This window comes from Cetorhinus maximus, chromosome 17, assembly GCF_964194155.1.
Source record: "Cetorhinus maximus chromosome 17, sCetMax3.hap1.1, whole genome shotgun sequence".
Classification (NCBI taxonomy): Eukaryota; Metazoa; Chordata; class Chondrichthyes; order Lamniformes; family Cetorhinidae; genus Cetorhinus; species Cetorhinus maximus.
In genome coordinates, this window is record NC_135895.1 from 104,551,233 (window position 1) to 104,578,830 (window position 27,598).

Genomic DNA, 27,598 nt, shown 5'->3' on the forward strand with positions numbered 1-27,598 from the left:
ACTTCCTAATTATTCAGCAAGTGTAAGAATTGACTAACAATATAACAGTTGTAGTGCCCCATGGGCCAGTTAAGCCAAAAGATTAATATCAATTCACCCTCATCATCACCAAGGAAAAGTAAGTTTTTAAAAAAGGAGACAGTCCAATTTTGTTGCACCTTTGGCTAAATAGCTTAGAATATAACTAACCAGCTTAAGCATCTCTTTCCTTCAGCTTACAGTTTGATTGGCCCAATGTTGGCCTTAAAGGGGTATTTTTCCAACCTCCTGCTTTCTGACTGGGATTCTCAGTGCTCAGTAGCACCTATTAGGAATGCTGCTACATGCAGCGTTCAGATTTTCCAACCATTATTTTAAATGGCCAGGAAATCATGCTCAACGCTTTCCTGGACTTCCAGTATGTGCTGCCATAGGGACATGGCTCCTCACTAAGAGCTACCTCACTCTAAGCTCTGTAATTCCACCATCCCAAACCTTGTTGCCATGTTTCTACCTTTCTCCTTTTTTAAGGCATTCTTTAAAAAGTACCTTTTTGCCCAATATTTTAATCAGCTGTCCTAATATCTTCTCACGTTGGAACAGTGTTGAATTTTATTCCAAAACACTCCTGTGAAATGAATCGGGGCATTTTACTACCTTAAAAGGCACCATACACACTGTAATTGTAGGAGTTGGAGAATGGCCCCTTTAGATGAGAATCATTTATATTGAAAGACATTATCACCCTGATGAGAAATGCTAGAGAAGTAAGAGAAAGGACAGAGATCCTCTGTCACTACAATCTGCTTCTTTAGTTCATTACTAACAGTCAGCGCACTCTGGTTTGTGCAGGGTTTGAAAATAGCATACAACCACAAGAGTCCCTGCACTGCTCTGTTCGTATCTAGTCGAACATTTTTGTTTGGCCAGCAGGGTGTTGGACATATACAGAAACTCATCGTCAAACCGAGTCTTCAAATTGAGTTATCCAGAAATCCACGCCAGTAGACTTATTGTTACACTTGTCACAACCCCTTCCCCATTAAGGACACAGTTTGTTCCAGTCTGAAGATTTTAGGCACATGCTGGCAAAAGCCAAGGCCTAGGGGGCCCATAAATTCCCATCAGGGTTTTTAACTGAAATGCACGTGGTTTCTGAACGGAAACCAAAAATTTGCACAGGGCACAGGTCAACTTCCTACGAATACTACACTCTGGCTACACTAAACATTCCCATGAGTTCATTGACACATTGATCCAGAACCATGTGATGATGATACTGCTGCTGCTGTATAATTACTTTATTACCGGCAGTCTGAAAGGAGGTCAGAATCAACTTGCTGCACGACACAGTAATAGGCTGACCACTTGGGTTTCCCTTGTATCATTGCATTAACCACTGCGATTTGTGTTACTAAGTTATGCACAGTTCAGTAACCACACCATGATATTGTTACCAGGCCTTGACCAACTTCCTTTTAATATCTGCCCTCAGGTGACATGGGCTATCCCTATTTTGCAATTATGTCAAATAATTGGTGACCTCTGTTGCCAAATTCTAGCACAGTACTCAGAGTGATTTTCTCAGTTTCAGTCTCCTAACCAACCCCCCTGATGCCAGTTCTCAACTGTCTAGGTCCAGACTCCCTGCCTTCCCTTGTGCTCTCTCTCTGCTTAGTGCCCCAGGCTTCTTAGTGCTGTAATTTTAACTTAGCTTGCAGGGTGGAAAGCCCTCAGTTATCAGGTGGATTGTTGGCTTTATAGCCCACCCAATACCAAGGTCGCACCTGATCTCATCAGGTTCCAGACTGTTGAGTTGGGTTAAAATTGACTCCTTGGTCTCTGTCATACCACATGATCATGCTCCCAACTACCCTCAAGGCTGCCTCTTTGCTCATGTGGTCCACTTGCCCCCGAGACTTGCTCCTTGATTGTAATGGCATCGCACCTGGTATCTGGATGCAATGCACACTCAGCTTCTCACTCTTTACAATTTTGCATTTTCTTATCCTTCCTCAATGCTCTCACCTCTCTCTCTTTCTGTAGTTTTGCTTTGTGTTCTTTCTTGCTCTGGCTTGCCTCGCCATTTCTTCCCCTGCTCCTCCTCTTCCCACATTTGGACAGATCCATTGCTTCAAAAGGGACGCTGGGGAGATCTGGAGGATATGTTGCCTCACTGCACTGCAGCAATGAGCAACTGGGGATGTGCTCACTACAAATAAACAAAGCCCCAGTAAGGACAATATGGTAGGAGGTGCTGAGACCAAGGCAGTTTTCATTCTACTATCAATGACTGCCATTTAAGAAGCAGCATTAGCAGAAGCATTGGAGATTCCTGATTGGGAAATGTACATGGCAAATGGGGGAAAAGGCAGAAAAGGGGAAAATGGTGCATCATTAAGAAAACAAGAAAAATGTTCCCAGCATTCGTTTTCCAACACTGGAGCGCTCGCATAAAATATAACAGCTACTGTTTTTTTAAATTGCTAAGAGGAAATGATATGTTACATAAGGCATGGCAGGATACACACCACATGAAGCACATTAATGAAGGGGAACTTGGGCCAACGAATGCCAAATAAACTAAAAAAGAGAATGTAAACCAAATTCAGTCTGAGGCGTAAACAGTGTTTCATTGTTCAACTGTCTTCAGAATCTCTCCAAAGATTTGTTTTTACATTATATCATCATGCTTGTCACAAGCTTCAACTATTTCCATTATTTTCAATGTGAATTCTCAGCCACTTTGATTCCTCAAGGTGGGGCCAAGGGCGGGGATAAGGAGGAGAAGCCAGTCATTATCAATTTAAAAGTAAATGAAACGGAGATATGAATATTTGCCATTTTCACTCTTTGCTGTTACTGAGAAAGGCACAGCCAATATGGAAATGCAGCTTCCACCCACATTGCTGCTCCACTGACACTTCAATATGTAATTAAGTGACTATCTCTTTTATACTGCATCCCACATGCAGTTCATTAATCTTCCAGTGTTCACATTTCACATCCACCTCTGTCATCTAGCCAGTCTCTTGAAGTTTTTTTCCTTCACTTTCCCATATTTCACTGAATCTGATTTCTGAAAGTGTTCAGCACATATTTAAAACAATGTGGCACAAAATTCAGCCTCCGAACTCTCATATTTTTGGTGCAATGGGTGTCATTTTGGTTCTATGATTTGACATCAGAGTTGCCCTCTCTTAACTTTGCAAAACTGAATGTGTTCAGCAGCAGAAAGGATCCCCCACCATCATTATCAAAGAGGGACCATCAACTATTTTCAGTTTAGCTGCAGATTAATTTCTATTGGCTCTGCCTAAGCTTGTAAAGCTATTAAGAATTTTCTACTGCTGTTTAAAGTTGGTTAAGTCAACAGGGAGTGTTGTGGCACATGGTGAAAGTCTTGGTTATGGCTTCAAGGATTCTGCTCAGACTTGCAACCAGTCATGGCTGCTTTGGTTCTCATCTCCCTTGGCATGCAGCATGACAAGTAGATTGAGCAGAGGTCACACAGATGAGAACATGCTGCTTGAAGAGGGAGGAGGGACAGAGAGAACTGGGATCTCAACCCGAGGCCATATGCACACAGGACCTTCAGTGAACACTTCTCTAACCTCATTCTCACCAAGGAACAGTGTGTGCGGCATCTCTATTTTATGAAGGAGGTGCTCACCGAAATCTGTTACCTCTCACACATAGGCCTGCAAACTCAGAACAGATCACGGACACCGCTTCCAATGGCTGTGACCCTGAATTTATTTGAGTCGGGATCCTTTCAGATTGGGGGAGGTCACATCTGTAACATTTCAGTTTGCTGGCCACTGCCCTATAAGGAAAGAGACTGACTCTCTGTAGTTACCAGGAGAGAGAATACATTGCATTCCCTCTGACCAGACAGAAGTAGGTGGAATGCACAAGGCTTCACTGAATAGTGGGCCTTCCCCGGTACAGGATGCCATCAGCTATACACATGCAGCTTTGCAGGTGCTCAATTTACATTCAGAGATGTACCACAACCACTGAGTGGCTTTCTAGGCTATTTCAGATGGCTTTGCTGTAAGTCTGGAGCCCGCAGATGGTCTTGCAGGACAACCTCTACCAGCTCTGACCCTAAAACAGCTTTCACAGCATGGTCAGGAGCAGCCGGGGCTAGGAGACTGCCAGGCAACAGCAAGAGTCCTGGTGGAGTTTCGGTATTGGGAGTTCCAATGTTGTCATCCTACGAGAGGACAGCAGTTGGTGCTTCGAGGAGCCACTGTCACTTCTCCGGGCAACTTCTCAATAAACCCAGCCATTTGCTGGAGGAGAGGCTTCTGGACTGCCATGGTATCCTGCAAGCCCCTTTGAACACTGGTATCAGCAGCCATGTTGGCAGCAGTCTGAGCCTGCACAGCAGTAAACTGTCCATGTGTGACTCCAGTCTGAGCTTCCACTGCAGCATTCAGACACTCTGCTTATCTATTTAGCAAATTTATTCTCAGGCCAGAATTTTCCGGCTGACGCGCGGATGGCGGAGCCCACACGTCAGCGAGTAAAATGTCGCACGCTGATGTCACGCGAGCGTGCCAACGTCAGCGCGCGGAATCGCGATATTTCAGTGGGCGGGCACGTTCAGTTCACCCGCCAGTAATTGAAGGGCTCCCTTAACTTGCCAATTGTCCAGGATTTTGAGGGGCCCGTGTGAACTTCGGGTCAGCGCACAGGCCCAACGGGCAGGCGAGTAGGAGATTATTTAAGAAAACTCATGCACTGGCGGGATATGTGGGCTCAGAGGGGTTGTTCAAGTTTTACATGAAGTTATAATCGATGAAAGTGTTTAAAAGTTGCCCGTGTGATTGTTAGTAGTTCACATCGATTTCCAATAGCTTCTTGTGTACTTTGAAACCAGTCTGCAGACTGTAATCTTTCTCGGGCCTGCAGCTTTCCGGAGGCCTCCATTTAGCCTGGGTATGGGTTCTGACATCTCCACTGGAGGCAGCTCCCCTGAGGAGGAAGGGAGGGATAGAATAAGGAGGAGGCCAGGAGTGGACAATCAACCTCCAGGGGAGCCACCTTTGGGAGGCCAGGCGCAGGCACAAGGGGTGCAGGGCCAAGAGGTTGTCCAAGGTGGAAGGGGCCACAGAAGATGCCACTATCCTGCTGCCAGGGTTTACAGGCGACAAAGCAGCTACCTCAATATGTCTGAGGTGCAGTGCCGAAGGAGGCTCCGACTCTCAAGGGAAACAGTCAACTCCATCTGTCAGATGATTGGCCCTGAGATCTCCACTAACTGTGTGGGTGGACACCCCATGCCAACGACTCTGACGCTCACAGTTGCCCTCCACTTCTATGCCTCTGGCTCCTTCCAGGGCTCGGTGGGTGATCTTTGTGGTGTCTCCCAATCAGCTGTCCACACTTGTGACAAGCAGGTTACAGACACTCTGTTCAGACGTGCATTGACCTTCATCCACTTCCGTTGCAACCAGGCAAGCCAGGCTGAGTGAGCCAGAGGCTTCGCGGCCATTGCTGGCTTCCCCCGTGTCTAGGGTGCTATAGACTGTACACATGTGGCCATCAAGGCGCCAGCAGGTGAGCCCGGTGCCTTCGTCAACAGGAAGGGCTTCCACTCCATGAACATGCAGATAGTGTGTGATCACAGGATGCAGATTCTACAAGTCTGTGCAAGGTACCCAGGCAGCTCCCACGATGCTTACATCCTCAGACACTCCCAGGTGCCGGAGCTCTTCAGTGCTCCAGCCCGGCTGGATGGATGGCTGCTGGGTGACAAGGGCTATCCCCTCCGAAGGTGACTCATGACGCCTCTCCGCCATCCAAGAACAGAAGCTGAGCAGTGGTACAATAGGAGCCACGGCACCACAAGGGCTGTGGTGGAGAGAACCATCGGTCTTCTCAAGATGCGCTTCCATTGCCTGGACCGCTCAGGGGGCGCACTCCAGTACCCCCCAGATCGCATCTCTGTGATAGTGGTAACATGCTGCGCTCTCCACAATCTTGCGCTGGAAAGGGGAGATGCAGTTGACGGTGAAGACCTTGACGCCCTGGATGAGGCTGCACATGATGATTCCAGCAGTGCCTCAGAGGATGAGGAAGCACAGGGCAATGATGAGGGGCAGCACGCTGACCCGCTACTACACCAAGGAGGCAGGGACACCCGGGACAATTTAAACCAAAGAACCTTCGGCTAGCTTCAGACACATGGATCAGCAGGAACAGCATTGCCTGGCACTTCCACATGTGGCACTTAGGTGCCACATCTTCCACCTGTTCAGCTGCAACTAAGGGCTTAGTCCAGAAACATCAATGTCCACTCAAACACTCATGATAAATATGTGAAAAAGAAAATGCACCACAAATAAAAGACCCTCAGCCATGGTACAAAGGCAGACTCTATTTTGTCCAAAACAAAAATATACATCACTTGTTAGCGATCACAAAAATTTGGGTCCCTATTCTAAGGCCAACACAAAATCACCAGTGACATACCCATGGAGTGCCTAACGTGCCTTATGCTTACGTTTACGGGTGCTAGGTCTAGGTGCCGCCCCATCGCTCGGAGTGGCTTGTGAGACAGGCTGCTGACTCTGCTGTCCTGTTGGCCTCGATGATCTTGGCGGGCGTCCTCTGGCCCGTGGAGCCTGTGATGGCTCCACCTGGGAGGGAGTGGCCAGTTCCAGAACTGGCACCTCCCCAGTTGACGCAGCCTCAACGGAAGAAACGTTGACTGGCAGAGGGGCGGAGGAGCTGCTGCCCTCACCCGGAGAGCCCTGAGAGGAGCTCGCAGTGACGACAGGCAGCTGCTGCGCCAACATGAGGACCCTTTCGACCTCCCTGTTCATCACAGATGCATGGGCACCGAGTGCCAACGCTTGGTGCCCACAACATCTCCCACATTGGGAATGACCACCCATGGCCAGTACCGCTGTGAGGGCTTGCAGGTCAGAGCGTATCCCAATCATAAAATGTTCCATTAGATTGAAGCCCCTCTCTATGAGAGTTGCCAATCTCTCATTGGAGGAAGCCTGAAGCTCTGCCCTGAGGGTCTAATCTTCACGTGCACTCTGCCCGGACTCCTCTGTCGCAGAGAGCAACTGAATCACACCCTCATGCAACCCTGCCAGATGCAAACGCACTTCCTGTTGCCTGTCCTGCAGCTGCTGCATTGGGGACAACTCCAGATGCACGTCATCAGTGCCGGACTCAGCATGTGCCTCATTCCCTGCAGCCCTCCGGCTGCTGGAGCCATCAGCACTCTCTGTCCCTACCATCTCCTCCAGCGATCGTGATGTGCCCTCTCCACTGTGACCCGGGACACTACCCGACTGTAAAGTCCCCACCGAGGTGTGTGTGTCTGTGCTGGTGCCTGACTGGCTGAAATGATGTGCCACAAGTTGCACATGTTGGGCCTCAGGTGTAGAGGGGGGGGCTGCAGGGTCGAGGTGTGGGTCGCTCTGGCGGTGATGCTGAAATTAACAACAAGGACAGTGCATCAGTTAGCGTACATTCAGTTCAACTTTTCACCCCTTTTCCCCCCCAGCCTCATAAGTTGCTCACCCTTCAAGACCCTAAGGAGATGAACATTGGTGGGGTGGGAAAGAGTCAAGAGGCGCCCCAACCATTAAACCCACATGCAGACAGGCTGGTCAGATGGCCTCAGAAATGCCACATGGAATGTTATGTATCATAGGAGTGGGGAGAGTGCAGAGGTACCTGACCTGGATGCATACTGGCCTGGATAGTTGCGGGGCTGAGGAAACATTGCAAACAGTAGCGACATTTGCCGTGGATCACAGGAGATTGAGAGGTCACATTATTGGCCGTCATTCGGTAAGGAGGGGCATAGACCGGGTGGGCAGAAGGCAACATTTCCCCTTAGCACAGGGATGAGTAACGTGGTGGCATTTATCTAAGTTGAGTGCCGTGTGGTTCACAGCTGAGGTGCTGAGGACCTTTTGGACAGAGTAATGTGGGGCGCACTGGCTGAAAGGGTGCTGGAGGTGCCAAACCCCCTCAGATGGAATAAGTCTTTGGCTGTGCAGCAGCGATCCAATGGCATGTTAGACCATGGTGATAGTGGTCACAAATGGGATAAGGTGACTTTGGAAGGAGGTGGAGACGCGAATCCTCAAGGGGACGAGGGTCCCTCCTGTATGACCCACAGGTCAGAATGTCTCAGTCTGTGAATGAACATTGTCTCAGCATTAACGATTGCAGCAACCATCAGTGCTTTGGATGGTGGGCAGACAGAGTGGATGGGACTGTGGACCTCAAATACCTGGCCGCTGGACCCCAGCCTCGCCGCCCCCGGCCGCCCTGGCCTCCTGCCTCCTGCCCAGCTCCATGACCTGCTCTTCAAAAGGGGCGAGGCACTGCAGGAGGGCGCGCCCACCTCCAGTCTTCTGGCGCTCCTGGGCATTGTGGTGAGTTTTTGCCTGCAAAACAAGAAGAGGATTTATTGGGGCTGATTGCTCATGTACTCTGCACGCACACGCCGCACCCCAACCACAGTGGCCCATCTGAGGCCTCCAGTGGCTCCTGTCCACACTACTGGTGATCAGTCCCCAGAAGATAGTACGGCTGCTCCCAACCCCCTCCCCCAACGGACACCTTGGACACATTCGGTGTCCATCTCTTTGAATATCACACGGCTCTTAGCGCCCATGGCAAGGAGGCGCAACTAGGTGTGGCGCCAAGGCCAGCAGATGGCACCTGCCCAAAACACCTTGAGGCTCCCCTTCCACCATCTCATCACCATCAATAAGACATGTGTTGGAGTTCTGAGTATGTGTCTAGCTGCCTCCCCTGCAGGTTGCCCCCAGACTACTCAAATACCACAAACACCAACATATGCTGCGGGGAGAACCCATCTTCACCTCAACCACAAAGCTGGTGTAAGCATGGTCAGTACCCATTTGCCCTCCCAGCTTGAGCCAGATGCCCTATGCAGTAACGGCAGCAAGACATGGTGGGGGAGGGGGTCAAAGGCTAAGGCTGCCTTCTGGGTCAAATGGCCAAGACCAACATGGTCCTCACCCTTCCAGAGCGCAGCAAATCATTGAATCTTTTCCTGCACTGGGTGCCGCACATCATCATGGGCACTGACAGCGTCACCCACCTCCTCCCACGCCTGGCTGGTGACATGGGGGGGCCTCCTCCTCCCATCCTCCGGATACAGTAGGTGCCGACGGATAGACACCTCTTGCAGGAGGACAGCAAGGCAGGCATCAGAGAATCGGGGGGCACAGTGCCCCCCCGCTGGCCTTTCCTGCAGCCTGCCCCCCTCCTCCTGCTCCTGCTGCTGTCCACTCGCACCTCCCTCCCTCTCTCCCCGAGTGGCCATGGTTCACTGCCTCGAGCAGGCTGCCCGGCCACTCTTTATACAGGCTGCAGCTCCCCAATGGAACCGGCGGTCTGAGGCCGCCCGCCCGCACCAGCGACTATTTTCCCATTCTCCACGGGAGTCGCTAACCCGCAGGGCGGGCCTTAATTGGCCCACCCGGGGAAAATGGCGTGTGGCCCGTTTCGCCAGCGGCAATTGGCTGCCCGCCCACCCGCCGCCGAGTCAATCGGGCCCCCCCGACCGACAAACAGAAAATTCTGCCCAAAATATTACTTTACCTCAGGAAGACAAGTAGGAAAATACTCACTCATTCTAAAAAAAGTATTTCAGAATGGATAACTCCCATTATTTTCACTCATCATCATCTAATTCTTTTCTGTATTTAATATCAACTTAGAACTAAAGATATGTGATTTCACAACAGCAACTTTATTTAGTAGGTTTATTAAAATAGCACAATGAATGTCCACAGTTTTTCTATGTATACGGCTGCCTATGTAAATCGTCATGTGGAGGATACACTTACACATCTCTTCAGAGCAGTATTTGTTTTTTTTTAATTAAAAGTGAACTTACTCTTATCTAACCCCCCAAGGTCAGCTGTTGAAACAGATGTTGTCAAAAATTAACCTGCCCCTTGTTTCTTCCCTCACACAGTTTTCGCACACTGTGTAGCTCATTCCTGTGACACTCAAAAAATTCAGATCCCTGCCTTAAATTGCATTTGAATGAACTAATGAATATTAATCATTCAATTAAGTGACAGAGCATGAGATGAACTGAGCAAATTCAAACCGCTTAAAAGTATTTCCAGGCACAGCACATCCCAAACAGCACAGGTCACTATTGAACAATAAAGTTCAGCCCTGCATCAATGAGCTTCACCAATAAGGGGCAGAAAATCTATTTACAATTATGATGTTGATTTAGTCTATGAGTCCAATTGGTAACTTTACTGACTACCATGCAGTATATCTAAAAGGAGGGCCATAGCTATGTGCAAACCAAGTATCTCTGTAGTGATAGTGACACGTCTTTAACTATGACTTTATCTTTCCGTTAAAATGATGTTTATGAACATTGGCTACAGTGATTTTAGATAAGATTCTTCTGTACATAATGTATCTGTGCATTCCGTTGCTGATTTAAATACTATTTCTGGCTGACTTGAGCAGGGGTAGATCATGACTTTGCAGAATAGTAGAAAATTACAGCCTGCTTTACATCCCTCCCCATTTTTACTTCCATTGCAGTCAGCGGAAATAAAAATAATAGGGACAGATGTGAAATAAGCTACCGACTGGCTCTCACCTGTTTTACGTAATGGCACAAAGTCAAAGTCTACCCCAGCATATTTCTGACTTTTTAATAATTCAGGATCATTGGTGTTCTGAAGTAATCGTCACGGTGAACCTTGCAAAGCACATTTGCTCACTGAAGACAGCACATTGTGCAGCCCCAGGAATACCTTTTAAAAACAGATTGTTGCTATGTCTTTCCACAGGTCCAGAGCAATGAAAACCCGACTGGGCTGCTTATCACAGAAATCCGACTCCTACAGCGATTTCAGCACATTTCTCCCCAATAAGCACGAGAAGCCAATTAGGTGCATGAAGTAAGTGATGCATATTCATGGGGGGCAATGACAGAGAATAAATCAACAACTCTAAGTGTTTAAAGGGGCATGGCGTTCATGAAAAAATTATTTTGCCAAACAGCAGAGAGAAAGAAGCAAGCATCATTCTTAATGCAACATCATGTACTGGTGATGACAAGATATTGTCCAACCTGCTTATATCATCATACCACTTGTTTGTAAACAGAATGAGGAAAGGCTTGCCAGGCCGTTAGATAGTGTCTTTTTAAAAGTAACTCAAGCCAGTAATTTATAGTCACTCGTTAACAACTTGTAATTTATAACAGTAAAGCTGGTCTTTTCACTTCAATCAAAAGCCCATCGTTTTATTTGGTATTGAGGTTGTACCTGGAACTCTCTCTCCCTATAGGCTGCAAATTCTGAGTCAACTGAAATTTTCAAGGTTCAAATCGATAGATATTTGTTAGGTAAGCTATTGGGGGACATGCATCCAAGGCGGATAAATGAAATTAAGCTATAGATCAGCCATGATCTGATTAATAAGCTGAAGAGGTATGAGGGGCCGAATGGTCTAATCCTGTTTCTATCCTATTATTCGTCTTTTGAGTGCAGGACAGATTTTTGTTAAAAGGCTTCAATTTGGGGTAGGTGGGGAGGAATGATAAGATAATAAAATCAGTCAGATTGCAGGTAAACAAATTCTGGAGAATTCTAAATGCTATTGAATCGGGTTCTTCAGAATGGATGTTTTCTCTGTTTCATCCATCATTGCTGTCTGCGATGAAAGGCAGAACTGTAAAAAATTAATCAAATGAGTGTCATTTTTCCTTCAGTGAGCAGAAGCAGATGTACAGACAGCGATAACTTATAATAATTCCCAATCATTAGGCTTTTCAGCAACAACACATAAAGCAAACCTCCACCTGGCAGACCACACACTTTATAACATTATATGTGAGAGATGGTGGGATAACCAGTTAACTGTTAAATTCACTGGGTAGAGTGTATTGGAGCAGAATGGAGTGAAGCAGACTCAATTCCACAGTCCATGTCATTCCTAACCATGGCCATACCACAGTGGGGAGGTTTGTGGGAGAGGAAGGGCCAGGAGCTGGCCGTTTAGCATCTAAAGCCTCTTCCACCATTCAGCGAGATCACTATTGATCTGTGACCTAACTCTATATATACACGTTCGCCCTCTATCCCTTGATAGGTTTTTGTTACAGGAAAAAGTATCAATCTCATTTTAAAATTAACAATTGATCCAGCACCAACTGCCATTTTCAGGGAAGAATTCCAAACTTCTACCACCATTTGCGCGTAGAACTGTTTCCCATTAGGCCTGGTTCTAAATTTTAGGCTATATCCTCTAGTCGTAGACTCCCTAACTTTCCCCAGGGGAAATAGTTTCTCTCTATCTACCCCATTGGTTCCCCTTAAATATCTTGAAAATTTCTATCAAGTCAACCCATGACCTTCTAAATTCAAGATAATATAACCTTGGAGTCCAGGTATTATTCCAGTATACCTACACTGCACTGGCCCTCCAAGGTTATATATCCTTCCTAACTTGTTGTGCCCAGAACTGTTCACAATACTCCAGGTGTGGTCAAACTAGGGCTTTGTATAGCTGTAGCATGACCTCCTTGTATTCCAGTCCTCTAGAAGTAAAGACCAACATTCCATTATCCTTTTGGTTATTTTCTGCACTTGTTCCTGACATTTTATGGGTCGATGTACATGGACCCTTAGTCTCTTTGGACCTCCGCTGTTTCTAGCTTTTCACCATTTAGAAAGCACTCAGATCTATCGTTTTTAGGTCCAAAGTGGATGACCTCATGCTTGCCCAGATTGAAGCCCATTTGCCATGGCTTTGCCCATTAATATCCCTTTGTAATTTTCAGCTTCCATCTACACTGCTTAAAATGCCACCTATCTTTGTGTCATTGGTAAATTTGCATATGTGGCTTTTTAGCCCATCATATACAGTGAATATATCCTTGTTGAATGCCATGAGCCATCCTGTCAGTTAGAGTGCCTGACCATCACCTCTGCACTCAGGTCGGGATTTTCACTCCTCCCTCTGTGGTGGAATGGAGGTGGAAGGGTTTTAAAAATGGTGGGTAGTACCCGATTCCAGGATTCCCGCCCCATTCCCGTTTTCAGTCATTTTTGCCAGCACAGGGCAAGGGTGTGGGTAGCAAGCCCACACATGGCACTCCGGCCCTTGCTGGCTCCATTGCGGAAGTGGACGTTTCAAACCCCCGAAATTTTGATGGAGTTGGGCCTGTTTTTTAAGGAGGCATGATTCATGGACCCTCAGAGAAGCTGTGAACCATGGGGGTCCCCTAGTCTAGATTCGGGAACCAAAAAACAATCAGGCATTTAACACTCTCTTTGAAAATCATTTCCCTCTTGCCTTCTCATAAGACTGCCAATCAAACAGAGGCAGTGAAAGTGCCTTGAGGAAACCTTTAATCCACTTCACACCTCTTAATCTTGCCCAAACAATCACAGGCATTGAAAACCCACTTCAAAAAAAGATCAAGTTATTACAAGGTAATAAAGATGTCAACCCGACAAATCTAGACATGTCCTTTGTAGCTGTGTAAACAAACTCCTGCCAGGGTGAGTCAACTAGTCATTCTCGGCATTCATCCAAACATGGGCTGATGCCCCAATAAACTGGGGTGGGCCTTCTAACCTGCTGGCCTCAGCACCCGCCTGTCTTTGCTGCCGCCTCAGGCCTTTCTTTGGAGATGACGGGACTGTTTCCAGCCATGTCCATGTCCCCAACTCGAAAATAGGATGGGCAGGCTCCTCCAGGATGGAGACTGTTAAATGGTTCTACTAGCTTTACCCCCCCCACAACCCCCACCGCGCACCCCCCACCCCCCCACCCCCCACCACCACTGGCAAGGTAAGCCGATTCCCTCAAACTATTGCTAGCTTAGGGTCTCAACTGACAGAAACTTCCAAGCATTAAACTAACATAGCATCAAGAATCATTCCAGACTGGGGCCTAAAATACAAGGGCATTTCCCCAGGAGTCCCAAAGCTAACAATGTTATCTTAGGATGGGACACACATTGAGGCATGTCTTCGTAGATCAACTTCTTTGAAGATTTACCAATGCCAGCTGTTAGAAATATAACCAAGACTTCTAGGGTAACGTGCTTATGTGTGGATTCTCAAGGTAATATATACTTTAGACTATACCCTTAGTATGCATCAAACTACCTTTTATTGAAGCCAATTATAGATTACAGCTTATACCTGATGTTATATATAGTAACTAAAGCTAAGCATAACATGACAATAATGTAATAAAGGTACATGCAATTTTTAATTCCACCTCATCAGCAAAGTTATTGGATAGTCAAATGAATATATGAGAGAACATTATGCTCACAAAATCCAATATGGCTATATTAGTTTCTCTGTCCCAACCAGGGGGACATCGACAAGGAAGTTAACCCCTTATGTGGTTCAAATATGACTGACTGTATAACCAATAGTCAAGTTTTTTAAAGAAATGTGTTCAGCTGTACTTTCAGCATCTTCAATTGTTCATTGTATTTGTGTTGGTGAAAAACATTATGTTTTCTTGAAAAGTGACCTTGGTTCATAAATGGCTTCATTCATAAACCCTTAGACTCTAGACAAGCACCTGGCTATTCTGGCAATGTCCCAATTTCTCACAGTCTAAATGACCTTGTTTACTTTATATATGTTGGCAATAATTCAACTTAGCAGCCATTTTCATGTCAAGGTAGCTTTGATGTCAATTCTACCAATTTATAGTACTAGCTAAGGATTAACACCTTAAAGTTCTTAGGTTCTCATTATATTTGTGAGTTTCTTCACAAGATGAGATTGCAGGTTTATGAAAATTGCCAACTCCTGATACCCGCCTCCTTGACAAAAATCCAGCCCTCCCTTTCTCCTGCCACTCAGCCAATTTCCAAACTAGGTCAATGATTTGCCATCAATTCCATGAGCTTCAATATAGCCAGTTTCTTCTGGGGGACTTCACCAAATGCTTTCTGGGAATCTATGTCCTATGTTCGTAAGTTAGTATCTGTATAAATAACATCCATAGACTTTCCCCTGCCCACTGCTTTAGTCACCTCTTCAAAAGGAAGAAACAGTGTCAGTTGCCACCACCAGGACACTGCCAACTGTCTCTTAACAACTTGTGGAGTGTGAAGTGTGACATGTAAAAATTGTACAGACAGCCTAGCATGAAGCATGTGAACAGGAAATGTTCTTTGGAAAGTTAGAAATCAAACCAAAGAAATTAAGAATCACAAAATACATTCATAGATCTGCATGATACATACCATAGTTTTTAGAATGCATTGCAATTATTGATAACAGGAAACCATTGTCATTAAATGTTATTAACAAGAGTAAACAAGGGATTTAAGTAGCAGATGTGTTTTTCTTTGCGTTAATCCAAACAGACAATCAATGCTCAGAGAGGGCATAATATTTAATGCACTTAAAGTGGGGCTCGATAAGAAAGGACATGTTGATGAACTGAGATGAAGTAGGATGGGAGGAGGCTTGTGCAGAGCATTAATACCGGCTGTTTCTGTGCTTTTGAACTCTACGTAACATCTGGGGCAGAATTTTACAGTCCTTTCCTGGTGGGTTTGCAGGCGGTGGGGGCAGGGGTGTATGGGAGGTGCTGGCACGTAAAATTCCCTGGATGGCCTTCCCAATTCCCTCCTGTCTGCCCCAACCCCTCCACAATTTTACAGGGGGCAGGCGAGGCCTAGCCGCCCTATCCCCAGTTGAGGCCCTTAAGTTGTCAATGAATGAATGACCACTTAAGGGCTGTTTCTCACCTGGAAAAGTTCAAGGGGGGTGGGGGGACAGCCCAGCAAGTCACCCTGCTCAGGCCTCGGACTGGAAGAAGGTGGGAGGGAGGAGGAGGAGGGGGTGGGGGTGGTGGGAGACAGCTCCTTCAATGGCCTCCTTTCCACATGGGAAAACCCCCTCCCCCCACCCCTCAAGGTCTGCCCCACCACGGGTGCTCCCTCCCCACCTGACCTCTCCATCAAGACCTCCACCCCTCTCTCCCCATCTCCCCAGGCCTCACCTCCACATCCCACCGTAAGACCACCTGCACTTACCTGGTCCTGGACACCTGGATTTTGAATCTGGGGACTGCTTTGTGGTCCCAGTCCTGGCCACTGCTGCCACTGGGGCTGCTGGGACTACAGAGTTACCAGCCAATCAGATTGGTCAGCAGCTCTAAGGCGGGGCTTCCTCACGAGTGACTTTCTGGGATAATAATTATTATTCTCTGGATTTTCAAAGGCTGTCCACGGAGGAAGTTGTGCAATGGACCGAATCATTCAGTGCACTTCTGGCTAACAAGTGTAAGTACAAGAAATACTTTCATATATCAACTGGAACAATAAGTGCAAAGGCAGTGGTGATGACCAAAGCATCACTCTAGAACTGTTTACAACAACACAACAAAAAGAAAACAAGAACTCAGCTGAGAAAAGATCATACTTAAATACACTTCCTAATTTAACTGCACATTTCTGATAGAAATGATATTAAAAGTGTTTTTACTTTTAATTCTTTGTTTTCTAATTCAATGGGTCCCATTTAACTGTTCTGAGTTAATGTTAATGCCCAGGGTGGGTGGGTGGAGAGGGACAGTTAAATCTGAAACCTGACTGCAACCAGGAATAAATTTGCATCAATTTCCTGTTTAATCTGGGGTGGGGGGTGGGGGCAGTGTTGGGTGACTAATCTGTTCCCAAGAGGCAGGTCAGCAATTTAAATATGTTAATGAGGCTCAGATTTTAGCAGCCATGTGAATTTGATGGCTGTAGTCTGCAGGTTTCCCAGTGCTTGGGAGCCCAATCAAGCTAAATTTAGGCCCCAATCCCTGCAATCACTGATGACCCTCCCCCCCCACCCCCCCCCTCCCCTTCCCTTCCTTCACCGAGTGATCTCACGTCACAGCCCCAGTCACAAACGATCTCCAGGCTGAAACCCCCCCATCTCCCCAACCCCATCTCCCCAACCCAGCAATCTCCAGGATGGCCACCCTTTCCCCACACTGTCCAGACATTCCCACCCTCCCCAATTATCTCCATGAGGACCATCCCTCCCCCCGGAATACCCAGGCTGACCCCCAATTCCACCCCTGCCCTTCCCATCACATTCTCACTTAGCAGTAATACGGAGATCGATCACATGGAATAAACTCTCATTTGAAGTTTATGCAAATGAAACAACAACAAAGGAAGTTATGCAAATATAAGCCTTCGGGCCATAAAATGGCTAAATGGTGTGACAGCACAGGGGCAGAGTAGGCAAATAATTATTGCCTCGTTCAATTTGCATTAAAAAAAAGACAGAGCCAATTTTTTGTCCTTTGGCCGATGTCAGTTCCAGGCAGAATATATGCCACACAAAAGCTCCAATTGCACTCCATTTTCCAGTTTAAGTGCATTATCACAATTATGGACAACTTTACTGGTCTCAGATATTTCCAGGACTGGAAGCAGCAGTGAGAGAGGGAAATTGGTTGTTCATGAAACTTAAAAGGGATGGGGCAATCAAGAGGATTGTCACAACATGGCCAAAAGTTCCTGGAGAGTCTGCAAAGGCATCGCAGACCCTTTGGCAGCTTTTTGCCAAGGCTGAAGGTCAGGGAATTAAGAAGTAGTAGTTCAGGGGAAAGAGGGCGCTGAGGAACGATCACAAGTTTATGGAACAGCCCAACGCCTGTTAACCGCTTTCTCCAGCTTGCTGTCTGCTGAGTTTGATGCACCACTCCGTGAACTGCTCGCTAGGAGAGTTACCTGCTGTGCCCCTCTGTAGCATCATCGCACGGGTCGGCACCATAGTGTGCCCAGGAGGAGGTGCAGCCCAGTCTTAGGGTCACAATTGTCTATTACTGACTCATGCCTGTGTGAACTTTCTGCTGTAGCGTGGCTGCGGGTGTATTCCTGCACCTCCACAAAGAAGCCTGGAAAAGGCACCTGCAGTTCCTGCTTCCCTCTAACTACCAGGTTTCCCAACTCTCAGACAAACTACGCAGCAGCAGCAGCAACATTTAAATCAGGCACCCAAGCCCATTGTGTAAAAGTAGATGCCACAAAATCTTCACCTTAAAAATAGCAACAGACACAGATTGGGACTCATTCCCTGCTTATTTTTTTTTCATTTTTATTACCTCCTCCCGCAACCCTTTCCCACTCCGTGTGGGGGCTTAATATCAACACCATTATTTTGTATAAAAGTTTTATAGCTATTGCAGTTAGTTTAATTTGTCTTTTATTTTTATTTTAGTTTAATATTCATTATTGCTTGAGAGATTCTCTAGACTAAGAAAAGAAACACTTGTATTTATACATCAAATTATCACAACCTCAGGATGTCCCAGAAGGTTTTACAGCTAATTAAGTCATTTTGAATTATAGGGCAGGGGTTTTAGGTTGGCATGCGTGCGTGATTGGCGGGCCCGGGAGCAGCCAGGGAACAGGCCGATCGGCCTCTGGCCAGGATTTCACGCTGGCTGAGGATGAGGTTTCCTGAAAAATGCAAAGGCCATTCGCCTGCCCACCAGTCATAACATTGGACGGGCTGCGAAAAATCCCAGTTAATTGTGCTGTTAATGGGCTTAATAGCCCTCTTAATTGTCGGCAGGTGCGTTTCCAACTTTAGTGCGTGCCCGTAAACCAAAATATTGCGCAAGCACACGATGACTTTGGGATGCTCGCCTGACGTCATCGCGCGCTATTTTACACTCGAGAAGGGAAAACTTCTGGCCATAGTCACTATTGTAAGGTAAGAAATGCAACAAACAAATTGTACACAACAACCTCCCACAATCAAGAATGCTTTAATAACCAGCTGCTCTGCAAAACCTGGATGCATTGTGCTCAATTTTTGGGCGCTACAGTTGGTTTTAGAGCTCCTCATGCAAGTCATGGCGGGCATCATTTTGATAAGCGCATGCAGTGTGTGACCATCGGATGTATGCAGACCAGGCAGCTCATGGTCAGTCAGTGTGCAAAACGGAATTGATACTAGTCCTGCCATTTTGGAGCTCAACACTCCAACTAATACCATCTCTTCAAAACACACAGACTCGCATGGTCAGCAGTAGGAAAGAACATCTTCCCCTCCCACCATCACTCCCCAATAATGAGCACTATTTATCATCAACTATTTATGAGTTAGTTGCTAGTTGACTTCTTATGGCTGCATCTGGAGCTTGTTAATCAGAAGAGATTGTGGAATGAGGGAGAACTGGGATTAGAGAAAGAGAATTAGGCATGAAAATAATGCCATCTTCAATGATTTTAGCCCCTCTGCTGGCCACAGTCCAGCAATGGGTGCTCCAATGATGGCAGGGGCTGTCATCCCCATGGGGTTTAAGGACATGCAAACAGGCCTAACAGCCGCCAGTTAGGACCTCCTGCTTCCAGCTGTGTGTCATCAAGGGAGAGGACAATGTGTCAGTGAGCGTAGTGCAATCTGTTGGGTGATATCACTATCATGGTTGATTCACTGGCTGTGTGTGCTGGCTGTCAGGTGTGGATGTGAGGCTTGCAGTTAAGTGTATGAGGGTGAGATGAAGCTACAAATGTTCGACATGAATCATGATTTGATGGAGGTATTTGGTAGGCGAGTGATGGGAGTGTAGTGCTTTGAGCAGTGGCTGAGATCAGTGGTGAGGCCAGTGGGGTACAGAATTTCAAGGTACATTCACTGAGTTTGACCACTCGAATGAGTTCCTTGAACTTTTTCTGTCACTGCATCCAGGCCCTCAGTGCTTCATTCCTGGCATTGACCATCAGGGCTATCTGCTCCCACTACCCTCTCAGGGCTTGTCTGGAGAGTCTTTTGGCCCCCTGTGGATAGATCACATCTCTCCTCCTCTCCACATCCTCCAGCAAGGCCTCCAGTGTAGCATCAGAGAAATTTGGGGCTCACTCCCTCTCATGCTGTGCCATTATTGAGCATTGCCAAGGTCAGAATCAGTTGTAGAATGACTTCCAGCACCTGCTCTGGTCAGCAGGTGAAGGTAAGAGGTGAAGGCTGGATTTAAATAGAGCAAGCCAGCTTGCTAACCTCTCATGATTTTGGGCTGCACTCAACAGCGTGGCTAGCACGGGCTGCACACTGCAACCCCGATCATCAGGCAGCAAGGAGTGGGTGTGAAGCCGGCAAAGAGAAGCAATGGTTAGATCCGGAATTGCGATGCTCTCCTGTTTTCAGCGTCCATTGGATTCTGCCCCAAACAGTGTCTTCAAAATAGTGCCATTTGTTCTTTTACATCTCAACTGGATTGAAGGTAATCTGTTAACTACTGGGGAGGTTACTTCCCCTCTCACCATCCCCAGCCCCTCCCACACTTTGGACAGCAATTCTTTCTTGTGTTGGCTATAATAGTTCAATACACTTGAGCATAGTGTGAATCTTGAAACTGTACAGCACAGGAAGGTACAAAGCATTATTGCATCCTAATATTTTTTTTTCCCTGGCAGGAAAGCCGGTGTTTCTCAGTGAAGCCATCAGTGGATCAATACAGTTCCAGATAATGTACAGATTTTCATCCAAAAACAACTCCGGAAATTACATCAACTGCGAAAAATATATGGAAGTTTGCCCCCAATACTGAGTAGTGCAATGATCCCAGGAAAAATATTGACAGACTACATTGAAAGTTCAAGTCTGTCAAAAGAATAACTTGCTGTGAAAGATCTTTAGGTCAAAAAGTATTACGGAGAACGTGTGGCCAAGTCCCCAAAAACCCTCTGTTCATTTCCAAATATGTTAAAGCCAGCTGGATAATCTAAACAGAAGCAGAGTTGCAGAGTGATTGTGAAAGACAGAGATGTCAAGTCACTGGGGCCTGTCCCATTGCCCTCGAATCCCAAAGCATGGTTCAGAAACAGGGTCAAACCGAGGTTGTGTTGCCAGGATTAGGCCATGGGAAATGTACTCTTGTCATGTGCTCTGTTACGTTTCTCATGAATTCATCTTCTCATGCCTCTTAAATAGTTACTATGCGATCATTATTTGAATACGCGAAGGTGGCATTTAAGAGGACATCCTCACAAGGAATATCGAATGTCAAAGCTGAAACTTTCTGCATGTGCAGAGGAGCCTTTTGAGTTTAGTGACTATTTCAATTACAAGGTAGCCATGCAAAGATATTGGCTGAGATATTCAGCTGTCAACACATGTTTCTCAGATGTTATTTGGCCCTCTGTATCTCCAGTATGGCAGACAGGACATTCACGCACATTATGAAGCAGGCATTCGATTCTTTGAATATGCAAAAGTCAGGCGGCCCATCAGGCCCCGTCTGCAAGATTGGCTTGCCCTGAGGCCCCTGACTGCACTCAGGAAAACCAGGTCAGATTTGGTGAAAAAGGCAGGACTGCTCTTCCCTATTCCACATTCAAAGAATGGGAGCTGTTGCTGATCTCCCCCTTCCCACTATCACCACCAGCACCCTCAACTTCTCTCCACCACTATCATCTCCCTGACCTAATGGTCCCCATCCCTGACCCCTAACCCTGAACCACCCCCCCTGCCCCTCAAACCTCTGTCACTGAATTGATGTTAATGAAACCCAAATCCTGGTATCAGGTGTGCCTGGGGCCTGACAAGGCAGGTGCAGTAAGTCCTCTTTTCCTGAAGTTCTAGTCCATTATCTTTTATACAATTCGTTAAAAACAATTTCAAAGAAGAGTTAATAAAGTATTCAAATCTAAACAATATAATTGTAACTATAAAGGTTCTCAATCATTGAAGTGTTGGATTTGATTTGCTTGCAATATAGCATAGCCCAAGTTTAAAGCCTAAAACGTAGGGAGGGCGTCCAATGGAAGAAGAGGTGATTAGGCATATACTAAATTACAAGGGTTAAAGGAAAATGTTTCTTTTTTGGCAAAACTAACAAAACGTTGTCATAAATGTGATCAATGCAGGACTGGCAATATTTATTTTTTGTACACGGCCCAGCTTAAGAGCAATTTTTAAAATTTTCTTTTTAAGTAAAAAGCGGCAAGCTAAATCACAAGTATGCTTGGATGAAAATTCCTACCACTCTCAGCCTGACTCAATCAAGACTTGGAAAATGGTTTTGACATCTCCAGTCATACCTGAGAAAACAGATCACAAAAAGGACCCCATTGCCAAAATAACAGTGTTCTCATGCCACCCTTATTATTTCCACATTCCGCTGCAGATGATCAGTGGGCAAGACAGAAATTCTTGCCAAAATTGTCCCTTTAAAATGTTACTGCCCACAGAAATTTATATTTACAGTTTGTTATGGGAGGACTTTTTATGTGACATGTCTGGATAATATTGATCCTAGCAACAGAAACAACAAATTGAAAAAGAAAATGTTTAAGCCGTGGTAACCACTTGGCACCCTTTCCCCTCGCTAGGTGGTCTGGCTGCCTTCAGAGCATTCCTCCGCTCTGAATACAGCGAGGAGAACATCGAATTCTGGCTGGCCTGTGAGGACTACAAGAAAACCAAGTCACCTACAAAACTGACTTCGAAGGCAAAGAAGATTTACGCAGAATTTATAGATGTTCAAGCTCCAAAAGAAGCAAGTATTTGATTCTTTAAATAAAGTCATGAGATCGCAGTGAAATAAAGCATTTAAAATTCTTACTTTGAACTGCAGGCGAGGTTACTCCAGAGCTAAGGGACTTGTTGGAATTCAGTCTACCAAACAACTACAATCCCCGAAACCAGGCACAATGCAAAAATACATCACCCTGAGGCAGTTAGTGTAAAGTCATGTGCTTGTTACCGAGAATGAGCTTAAAAAATGCTTTATTGCTTGCTGTATGTTCACAAAAAAGGTAGCTTGTTTGCCAGTGTACCATGATGGTGACATGACTTTAATGAAAATGCATCATAGAACCAAAGAATCACAGAATCATCAACATTTCCATTTATTCATCATGTCCACACTGGCTGACAAGGAGCCATCCAGCCTAATCCCACTTTCCAGCGCTTGGTCCATAGGTTACGGCACTTCAAGTGCAGATCCAAGTACTTTACAAATGCTATGAGGGTTTCTGCCTCTACCACTTTTCAGGCAGTGAAATCTAGACCCCTCCCACCATCTTCTGAGTGAAAGAATTTCCCCTCAAATCCCCTGTAAACCTCATGGCTCTTACCCTAAATCTATGCCCCTGATTATAGAACCTTAAATAAGGAGAATAGGTCCTTCTATTCACTCTATCTAGAACCATCAGCTTCCTTTCTTCCAAACAACCCTAGTCTATCCAATCTTTCCTCATAACTAAGATTCTTCAGTCCAGGCAACATCCTTGTCAATCTGCTCTGTATCCTCTTGAGTACATTTGCAGCCTTCCAATAATGCAATGACCAGAACTGCATGCAGGTGACCACTTGGATGCAATCTTATGGTCACAATGCCTGGATAGAAAGTCCTGTATTTGTATATTGCCTTTCACCATCTCAGGACATCCCAAAGTGTTTTACAATGGGGCACATGGCTCTTTTTTCGCCCCAACCCTCTACAAATGGTCAATGAGGACAAAGTCCAACTCCAGGCAAAAACATACCTTTCTTGAATGTATTTTTCCAATGTCAGTACATGTCCTAAGCAGCCAGTGTAACCTTGAGTTGGTTCCCATTCTCAGGTAAACCTCGACTTTCAAACACGGGAGCTGACCAGGAAAAGCCTGCTGGAGCCAGCCCACACCTGCTTCAACGATGCGCAAAAGAGAATCTACAGCCTGATGGAAAGGGACTCTTATCCCAGGTTCTTGAGGTCAAAGATTTACTTGGATGTGCTAAACCAGACACAGAGCAACAGCCAGACACAAAGGAGGTTCAGCTAAGAAAGGCTACACTGTACATGCAGAGTTCTCATATTGCATTGTCTGCACCATCCCAGCCATGAATTTTACTCTGCTGTTATAAATCATTGTCGCAGTGAAAGTGGGATTGACGGAAAATCTTCCTCATGGTGCTCCCTTGTTCTTGGTTTCCAACCATTACATGGAATGCAGTTTCATTTGGCAGCAAGTCTTTACCCAAATGGATTTATCCCAGTGCCATTCTCCTGTGCCCCAACTTACCTTAGCTGTAAAGTTATTTCATGATATTTCTGTTTTTTAACCATCCAAGGCATGTCAAAACAGCTTTTCCTACCCTTATATCTTTGAGCTGTAAAAGCGCTAGAAGATCAAATATACAACGTTTTAGTGCATATGTATTTAAAATGTTCGAAGTTAAAATAGTTGTTTTAAATCAAGTGTTTGTGACACAATGGACATTTGTTGATTGAACGCTGCGTACGTGAGAAAGACACATTTTATTAGGTGCATACCCATTTGTATATTTATCATCCCCACCCACTTCAGTCTGTATGTATTTATTAAATGAGATATTGAATAAAATGTGGTTGTGAGGAAGAATTATTGTCTTCAATGGGATAACTATGTTTCTGGGACCTGTGCGACCTTTATTATTCAGTGTAAAGCTGTGAACAGGAAATATTGTTAATTCCAACTGCAGCAGGTCGCATAACAACAACATATTGAACTGCATTTTAATACATTTGACATACAAAGTCATGGGATATAATAAATTCATTATCTGAATGGTTGTCTTGTGCTCTAATTCAGTAATCTAGTCAGTACTCTTAACAGGACAGAAATATAGCAAGTTAGAAGCTTTTACTTGTTTTTCTGTATTAAATTTTTCTTCAAAAGATGTCTCGTTATCTTATCACATGATCCTATTCCCCGCCTCCCCCCCCCCACCTTCAGAAAATGTTGACTGGTACAGGTGTATGGTGCCTTAGGTATTTTAACCTGTCCTAATACGTGACTCAAGTGGCCATTCTTCTTGCCTATAAACCTAAACAATATCTATTGTTATGACTGGTCCCCAAATTGTTATGCTCCCGGCTGAAAAGGGATGAACTTGCTTCCTTTCTTTATTCAACCCCCTTGACTGGTCGCAACAAGGTTCATTGAAAAAGGATCCCTTCCCTTGTGGATAGCTTTTCCCAATCCAAGTGTAGTTATGTTTTAAAGGGAGCCAATTTAACCAGGCCGTCTTGAGTCAAAGAAAGAGTGAGTTTATTAGTTACTAAACGCAAGAAAAAATAATAAAAACACAACACACAAACACACAGATTAGAAAGGAGAAACTGAGTCCAAAAATAAAAGTTAAAAAGATATACGAATCAGTCCTTTGGCTTGTCCGTGAGGACTAGATGGTGAAACATTGTGGCCGTTAAATTGGGGTGATTCCAGTAGCGCTGACTTCGGCAGTTGAGCAGTTGTGTTGGAGATTCTTGGTTCTGCAGGTTAGCTGAAAGGAGTTGTCCTGTTTCCTTTTCAACTGTAGCTTTGCTGACTTGTGACTTGCTTCCAGCAATCAGAGAGAGAGAGGACTTTTTTACCTACAAGTGCAGGAATGCTCAGTTGGTGTTCTTCAGCTGTGACCTTCACAGCACACACGCACACCAGAACAGAACACCAGGCTAACACACACATCTAGGGTTGCAGTTAGCTTTTTGAAACCCTTTTCCTTGTGTATTCCTGGAGGGGGAAAAAAACATATATTTCACCCAGATCTGTTTCTTTTCAACTCAGTTCATGTTCACAGTCTGGGATATAACTCAACAGGGGGTGCTTTTGGCTGAGATGGTAATCATTTTCCATTATCTCCGCAACCACAGGAGATGAAAGTTCAGTTTGCATTGTATCTTTTCCTTTGAAGTGCATCTGTCTGAAGTAGACTGTGTCACACCTTTTAGATATGACATTCCGTTCTCTCTGAACTATTTGGTCAAGTAATCTACAAGGGAATTTTTCAGCAAGTGGTTGTCTTACAGTCTCAGCCAGCTTTTGCTTGTATGTCCTTTTTAAAAAAACACATACCTTACTTAAAAGTTCAATATGTCCACAAGTAAGTTGGGGATAGGATCCATGGTCATGACACTATTCACATCCCAGGGATCCCATAGAAAAGTGTGACTTTTTCACCTAAAGTCCGCATGCCTATACTTCCCAGGGGCAATCACTGGGCAAGGTTTTTCCTCTTCCCTAATTCAGGGGCACCAGACCATTTTCAGCACCCCATTCTGCCATCCCAGCTAAGATCAGTTATCCAAAGATAAAAACAAAAAACTGCGGATGCTGGAAATCCAAAACAAAAACAGAAACAGAAATACCTGGAAAAACTCAGCAGGTCTGGCAGCATCGGCGGAGGAGAGCACAGTTGACGTTTCGAGTCCTCATGACCCTTCAACAGAACTGTTTCTGTTTTTGTATCAGTTATCCAAACTTGGGCAAGGATGGAACCTAGCTCCCTTACTGCCACCCTGAGTTGTGCCCCTTCCCACCAGGCTATTTTAACGGGGCTCGCAAAGAAAAGCCACAGAAATGTGAACATAATTTCACAGAAAACATTTTCATCATCTGTTTACTACAGGATAAAATTTTGTTTATAGTGACATACTGCATCTTCCTTCCCCCTTGCCTTGTATTTACAGGACATCACGTTCCCTCTTTCAATAACACGACTCTGCTGGAAAACACACTCTCATTTCCTCTCAGGAGGCCTTGCTCTCCAGCTGTTTGATGTCACCAGAAGGCTAGAGAGCGAGTCCAGTGTCTGGGATGATATCTTACTGATATCTTACAGACAAACAAGTCTGATTTTCTTGTTGTGCAGTTGTTTTGGTTGTCCATCACTCTCTTCTCGCGAGGCAAAAGGGTGAAAATAACAAGGTTTCATTCCCATGCTGCCCTCTTCACTGAGGGGCTTTGAGTTGAAGTATTGTGCAATAAAATCAAAGTCATGCGATGCCACTTAATTTACGAGGACTAGTCCTGCAGTTTAACAGAGTTGTTGGTTAGTTTTATATCTGAAGGAAGCTGCAATCAATCTGATCTGACCAGTGGGTCACCATAAATACAATAGGAGCCTCCCCCGACCCCACAACCACCACCACCACCACTTGCACAGTTCACAGTGAGCACATACAGCTGCCCATATCGGGCAAATAATTCTACCTGGTTGGCATCGTCTTATGCATCACTTACAAAGACACCATTTACAGCATTTTAAAAGAGCCAACTGTTTCAGGCAGTTTGACTCCAAAAAAGTCTTTACCCCGTACTGGCCGATTTCAAAAGCTCTGCCAATTGTAACCTAAGGCTGGCATTTTCTGGCTCCATTCGTGTCATGGCAGGTGTGAGTGGGCAATATGGAGAGAAGGCCAAAAATTGGTCTTTCGCTGTCGTGAAACCAGTTTGTGATTGTCCACTCCGCCCGTCACTGGTGGGCTGCATTTCCCAACACCGCACGTTGGGAACCTAATTTCAATCATTTAGATCTCATTCCAAGCCCTGCTCACCGGAGTCATTCCCCCCATGCTGGGTCATCTGGGCACGTCAATGTGTTTCACACCTGTGCATAAGCAACGTGCACCTGGCGAGCTACACTTCGCTCGGGACCTGGAGGTTTTTTTACCCACCTTGCTTTGGGCAGCACTTGCAGTCATCAGTGCCAGGCTTCCCAGGCAGCACCACATCACTTTTAAGGGGGTTCACAGGTAGATTTCTATCCACCAGACCAGCTGTAAGGCAGGGGTGGCTTTTCAACAGCTACAGGGCTAGAGC

The 27,598-nt window shown here is 45.7% G+C and overlaps 1 protein-coding gene across 4 annotated transcripts in view; it reads left to right on the forward strand.

Moving 5' to 3' along the window:
* Positions 1-24,376, forward strand: part of rgs8 (regulator of G protein signaling 8) — a 60,139-nt gene extending 35,763 nt beyond the window's left edge. For all 4 annotated transcript variants that reach the window (XM_078561762.1, XM_078561760.1, XM_078561763.1 and 1 more), the window contains 4 exons: positions 10,821-10,931; positions 16,242-16,303; positions 22,361-22,527; positions 23,597-24,376. In XM_078561762.1, the coding sequence (XP_078417888.1) occupies positions 10,821-10,931; positions 16,242-16,303; positions 22,361-22,527; positions 23,597-23,797 (541 nt within the window). In that variant the 3' untranslated portion in view covers positions 23,798-24,376. The remainder of the gene's footprint in view (positions 1-10,820; positions 10,932-16,241; positions 16,304-22,360; positions 22,528-23,596) is intronic.
* The last annotated feature ends 3,222 nt before the right edge of the window (positions 24,377-27,598 follow it).